This window comes from Lepidothrix coronata, unplaced genomic scaffold, assembly GCF_001604755.1.
Source record: "Lepidothrix coronata isolate B3197 unplaced genomic scaffold, Lepidothrix_coronata-1.0 Scaffold178, whole genome shotgun sequence".
NCBI classification, from domain to species: Eukaryota; Metazoa; Chordata; class Aves; order Passeriformes; family Pipridae; genus Lepidothrix; species Lepidothrix coronata.
The window spans coordinates 2,947-9,393 of record NW_016690358.1 but is presented as its reverse complement, the minus strand read 5'-3'; the positions used below and the strand labels follow the sequence as shown (position 1 = coordinate 9,393).

Sequence of the window (6,447 nt, the reverse complement as noted above, 5' to 3'; positions counted from 1 at the left end):
CTCGATGCATAAATAAATTAAAGTATTAACACTTCTTACAAAAAGTGACATATTTCCCTTCCTAGTGGAACATCGACACAAATATACAAGCGGCTCCGCTCCGCGCCGGCCTCGGGGAAGCGGCTCCGGTCGGTCCCAGTCCCAGCCCCGTGAGCGCCGCTCGCCGCCCCCGCCCCCTGCCCCGTCGGGGGGGAACCGCGGCCCCGGGGCAGGGGGAGCTGCCGGCCGCGCTCCGCGGGCCAGTTCGCTGCGTGCCCGGGCTGCCGGGCTCAAACGAGGGAGGTGACCGGGGGGATCTTGGCACTCTCCTCCTCCCAGGGCTGCAGGTTCTGCAGCGCGAACAGCGATGAGTTGTGCAGGCACAGCGGGTCGGGCTGGATCGACTCGTTCAGCGACTTCTGGAAGGCGTCGTGCTGCAGCTGCAGCATCAGCCGGCTCGCCTGCTGCCGCTCGGCCTCCCGCTCCTCTGCCGTCTGCCGGGGGACACGCTCAGCCCGCGCCCGGGACCCCGCAGAGAGCGACGGGCCCGGGGCCGCGGGACCCAGGCAGGGCGGCCGGCGCATCCCCCGCGGGCAGCGGGGCCGCGTCCTACCGGGGCCGGGAACACCGGGCGGGCGGCCGCCGCTCGACCGCCAACGGAGCGACTCCGGGAGGCGGGAAGCGCCTGTAAACCCGGTGTTTCACAGCAATACCGTTTCCAAATATTCCCCCGTTTTCTCCCAATATTCCCCCGATTTTTTTCGAATTATTTCCCCGTTTCTTCGAACAATTCCCCGTTTTTTCGAATAATCCCTCGTTTTTACGAATAATCCCCCGTTTTCCGAATGGGGGACTATAAAAAAGAAAAATATAAAAATAGGAACAATAATAATTACGGTATTAAAATAATAAAAATTTACCCCCAACCGTTCGGCTGCCGGGAGCCGGCTCCGGGGGCGATCCCGGCCAGGCTCGCGGGGCGGCGGGCGGGGGACGGGGCGGCTCCGGGGGCGCGGGACTCACCGCCACTTGGTGCGCCGGTTCTGGAACCAGGTCTTCACCTGGGCGTCCGTCATCTTGAGGGACTTGGCGAGGGCAGCGCGCTCGGCCGAGGCCAGGTACTTCTGCCGATGGAAGCGCTTCTCCAGCTCGCAGATCTGCACCCGGGAGAAGGATGTCCGCGGCTTCTTGCGCTTCGGCGGAGTCCGGTTCTGGTAGGGATGCCCGATCCGCCGGGTCACCGTGAAGGGCGTCAGCGCCGCTGCCGCTGCCCGGGTGGGAAGCACAGGGATCAGCCCCGCGCCCGCACGGTGCCGGCCGCCCCCCCGGGGCCGCCGCTCTGCCCGTCGGCCGCCCGCGCCCCGCCGGCCCCCGAAGGGACCGCGGCTCCCCGGGGTCCCGCTTCCACCTCTCGTCGAAGGGCTGCGGAGGCGAGTGGGGCCCGGCCGCCCCCCGGGGCGCCCCGCGCTATCCACGCCGTGAGGAGAGCGATTTTTCGGCTCGCTCCGAGCGCGGGGGAGGGAAGCATCCAGCGGCCGCCTTTACTTTTATTCTTATTCGCATTACTATAATTATTTCGTTTTACATTTTTTATCGGCCCTTTCGTTGCTTGTCGGGAGCCGGCTCACCCGCTCCGCCCCGGCGCCTTACCTGTGAACCTGTCCTTGACGAAGCGCCTGCTGCTCTCCATCCAGGGGAAGTTGAGGCTGCCCAGACTGGGCACGGCGGGCATGGTCGGGATGGCGCTGGAGATGGGCGGCGGCACGGCCCCGGGGATGGGCCTGTGCGCCGGCACCCGGATCACGCCGGCCGGCGCCAGGCTGAGGTTCACACTGTACGATCCCGAGTCCTCGAAGGGCGCGGCGATGGCCGGGAAGGGGGCCGGCAGGGCCGGGTAGGGCGCGCCGCCGCGGCCGCCGGGGCCGCCCAGGAAGGTCGCGCCGTCGGGGCCCCGCGGGGGCGGCGGCGGCGGGGGAGCGCTGTCCTGCTCGGGGCTGTTGAGGATCTGGTCGATGCCGAAGCTGATGGGCTCGTGCTGGTGCTGGCCCTGCGCGGGCCCCGGCGGGTCCATCCTCGGCGGGTCCATCCTCGGCCGTGGCCGCTCTGGAGGCGCCGCCGCTCGCGCTGCGCTCGCGGCCCCGGACCCGCCGCGACACCAAACTTTGCGGAGCGCGCGGGCGCGCGCGCAGCCCCGTCCCCGCCCGCGCCCGCCGCGCGCCCCGCGCCGCGTGCGCCCCCGCCGCCGCCATTGGCCGCCCCGCCCGCCCCCCGCGCGCCCATTGGCTGCCGCCGCCCCGCACCGGCCGCGCGCGCGGGCGCGGGGGCGCCGTGACATCACAGCGCGCGCGGACAATGGCCCTGCGCGGGGGGGGACGGGACGGGCCGCACGTCGGGGGTGCACCGCGACCGCCCCGCACCGCCCGGTGGGCCCGCACCGCCCACGGCCCCGCACCACCCACGGCCCCAGTCCGGCCCTGAACCGCGCACCGCCCCGCACTGACCACGGCCCCGCACCGACCACGGCCCTCCAGTGCGCAGCGCCCCGCACAGCACTGACCACGGCCCCGCCCCGCCCGACGGCTCCGCACCGCCCGACGGGCCCGGCTCAGCCCCGGCCTGCCGGAGTCGCGACCCTCCGACGGTCCGCTCCGCGCTGCCCGCCCGAGGCGACCCTGCGCAGCAGGACTCGGTACCGGCCCCCTGAGGCTGCCCAGGCTCGCCAGGCCACTCCAGGCGCCCGCCCCAACGGCAGTGCGGAGCGGCGGGACGAGGCGGTGCCTGGGGCCGGGCCGGGTGTCGCCCGGAGCCTTGCGGGGGTAGATTCCGTTTAGGCTTAATTTGTGGAGCCCGGCGCGGCCGCCGAGCGCGTTTGCAGCCGGTCCCTGACGGCCGAACGGGACTCAAGGCGTTAACAATTAAATAACGCTCAGTGCATTTACTTAGTTCCCTCTTATAAAGGGAAATGAAAACAGGGAATAGAATTTCCCTGTTAATAGAATGTAATGGCATTTGATCAGCACCTGGCAGAGCGAGCCCGGGATGCCGGAGCGGTGACAGGAAGGACTTGATTAGTTTTTAAACCTTAGGATTCAATTACCGCAACGCTCCGAATCGTTTCAGCGGCAGCGAGCGGGACCGACCTGCCGGGCACTGCTTGGAGCCCGCCCGCGGCCGGTGGCATTTGCGGGCCGCGCTGCCCGCGGCTCTTCCCCCGCGGCAGAAGCGGGTCGGGGGTGCCTTTTCCGTGCGCCCCCTGCCTCCCCTGCCCCGCACAGGGCTCGGGGTCCGGCCCCGCGCCGCCCCCGACGGGGCCCGGCGGCCGCAGCGAAACTGCCGCGGCAGTTTCCCGGGGAGTGGCGGAGGCTCGTCCCTGCCCGAGGCCGTCGAGGAGCCTTCCCCGGCTCCCGACATCGAGGGACACGAGCCCCGCCCCGCCCGGCGGTCATTAACACGGCTATTAAACGCCCAGCCCCCCGGGGGAACCGCCCGCTGCCACCCCCGGCCCCGGGCAGCCTAATCGGATTGTCCCCGCTCGGTGCGAGCGGAGCCGCCGCTCCCCGGAGCGGAGCTAATCGGATTGAGGCGATCCCGCAAGCTGGTGCGGGGCCGCACAGCCCCAACGGAGCTGCCGCGGGCGCCCGGCCCTCGGGGCCCCGCTCCGGACGGCCCGGCGGGGCGAGCGGGAGGTGGCGGGAGGGGGCAGAGGGGAAAAGGAGCAGGGGAAAAGGTAAAAAAAAAAAAAAAGGCAATCCGTGGAGGCTAAATAAATAAAGAAAAAAATAAAGTGCCACCCAGTCCTGGATCAGGGCAGGCTTTGTTAGAGAAAATTGCAGCTCGATCTGCATAATGGGAGCTCGGGCTGCCCAAGGCGATCTTTTTATTGCGTGTGTGTCTGCTGTTATCAATTTTGTGAACGATTTCACAGGGAGCCTGGCAGACTTGAGCTGGAATAATATGCAAAGATGAGCTTTGAATAATGAATGATGTGCTTTTAAACCAATTCCAAAGTGTCTGTGATAGTACAATATGAAAAGGGGTGGTAAGTAATAGTATATTTAAAAGGCGCTAGTATGTTTTTATTACTATATTTAAAAAGATATCTATATTATTTTTGTGAAATGGATAATATATCACAGAGTCTTTGATAATCAGCTAAACAATACATTTTTCTTTGGGAAAACTCTCCTGGTTTTACACAGTTAAATATAGAGTATCAGCGTACAGCTCTGTAACGCTCAGCTACCTTATTAAATATTAACGCTATTTTAATATTAGCTTTTAAATTTAATATGTTGACGTTCTGCAGTTTTACTTTAATTATGCTTTATAATTAATAACCCCGGACGTATGGTATCCTTAAATGCAGCTCTCCCGCAGCCGCTTCGTCTTCCTCGCCCCTCCGCGGGCTGGGGGCGTGCAGAGCCCCGCACAGAGCCCCGCACAGCCTCGCACGGCACCGCTTTCTACCCAAAATCCGCTTCCGCTTTGCCAAATGCCGCGGTCTCTGGCTCTTTGCCGGGCTCCGCTCCCTCCCTCCCGGCCCCCACCCGGAGCGAGCGGATCTGCGGCCCCGACGGCACGACCTGGGCCGGAGCCGGGTCCCCAGGTCCTCCTGGCACGGCGCGGTGCTGCGACCCCCAGCAGGGCCAGAGGCCCGCGGGGTGACTGTGGCGTGGAGATGGGCGTGCCCGCCCCAACCTCGGCCACTCTGTGCCATCGGGGAGCCGGACCCAATTAAGGGCTGGCCTGGCCGGGCCCGGGGAGGCAGCAGAACGCCCGGGCAGGCGCAGCTCCCCATCGCAGGGGTGCAGCTGAGTGTAAGGAACCCCATACTCAGCTGGGCTCTGGCCAGGCCCCAGACATGCATAGCAAAGTGTGGCATAGCATAGCCTGGCCTCGGCGTGGCACAGCATGACATGGCATTACCTTTGTATGGAGTGGCACGGAATGGCACAGTACAGCATGGCCTTTGCGTGGCACAGTGTGGCACAGCATGCCAGGAAAACAGCCTGTGAGTGCCACCTGAGCACCGGCTGCGGGTGCGTCTGGCCCAGCACAGGGGGCCGGGCAGCTGCAGCACTCATGGGATGGTGTCTGGTTGGGAGGGGGTGAGCCATGCAGGCAGGAGGAGGCTGGGAAGGGAGGGTGCTGGGAATGTGTGGGAAGGCTGCTGTGGAGTGAGAGGGGGCATTGTCAGTCCTTTAAAACTCTGCATCTTGTACAAAGATTAACTGAGATGTGGTGCTGAGCCCATGGTGCTGGCAGAGAGAAGCTCCATGCAGCCCCACTGCCAGGCTGGGGCATGGCTCCTTTGGCCTGTCAGGGAGCATGGCTGAGTCACTGAGACTGACCGGGGCCAGAGAGCACTGCTCCAGCCACCTGTGAAGGCATGGGGGGACATAGTTAAGCAGGGGAAAAAAAGTAATTAGTGCTGTGTAAGAGGACTGACCACCTCCCTGGCACCAGTGGGCAGAAGAGTTTCCTCTCCAGTTTGTCACTGGGAGTCACTGGGGACAGTGGTGCAGCATCTGTCTCACTCATCCCTGAAACCCAGATTTTCTCCCAGGCCTGACTGCCATGGAGGGGATATGGAGGGGGATGTGCTGCAGCCTGCCACAGCCACCATGTTTGGTTGTGGTGCACACACACACTCCTCAGCCCCAGGAATGTCTTTGGGCTCAAAACACGGAGGACCCTGTAGGGAGGGCGTCCTTGTAGGACTGTGTCCTCAAAGGACCCATATCCTTGCAGAATTCTTCAATGTGCCTGGCAGTGCCCAATGCCACCGTTTGGCTTTTAAAGTGCTTCCTGTAGGATGAGATAATAAAAACACGTGATAGACACTGCTAATCACCCTCTGTGCCCACCCACCACGGCTGCTTGTGCACGGGCTGGGAGGCTGTGCTTGGCTCGAGAGGAGACAACACCACAAAGCCTGGAGCCTGTCCAGTGCACATGCTTTGAACAGCCCTACAGCCTGCAACCACTGTGTTTGTGATGCAGCTGTAGGGGTTAGAGGTGCAAGTTGGCACAGCTGAGTGGTCGTGGTGGTGCCCAGGTCTGCGATGCCCATTGGGCTCATCCTGGGAGAGTGGCAGCATCAAATGTGCCTGAAACAATGCTGTGGAAATACAGGCTCAGGGGCTTCAGTGAGCCCAGGTAGTGAAGAGGCTGGATCACACCTGAAATTGCTGAGCACATTCCACTGCTGCTGAACTGCTGCGCTGGGGCTTTGGTCCAGCCGAGTCTGACTCCCAGTGCTCCAGAGAGCTGTCCCAGTACATCCAATTAGCTGCACTTCTGCATTTCCAGCTCCTCTTGCATCGTCCTTTCCTCAGCACTCAGGCTGTGATGTCCTGGGCCACAACCCCAGCACACTGTCCTGTATGTCCAAGGTCTAGAAGCTCCAGTTCCTGCAATGGCTTTTTCCATCTGGGCCTGGGACCGGCAGTGGTACACAAGGTACTG

At 63.7% G+C, this 6,447-nt stretch overlaps 1 protein-coding gene across 1 annotated transcript; it reads right to left on the bottom strand.

Annotated features, from left to right (window-relative positions):
* Positions 1-241: 241 nt before the first annotated feature.
* TLX3 (T-cell leukemia homeobox 3) lies at positions 242-2,050 on the bottom strand. Its single transcript, XM_017830403.1, is given in 3 exon segments — positions 242-488; positions 999-1,246; positions 1,630-2,050. Coding segments are annotated over 3 exon segments (888 nt in total). The 3' UTR covers positions 242-269.
* Between the last annotated feature and the right edge of the window lie 4,397 nt (positions 2,051-6,447).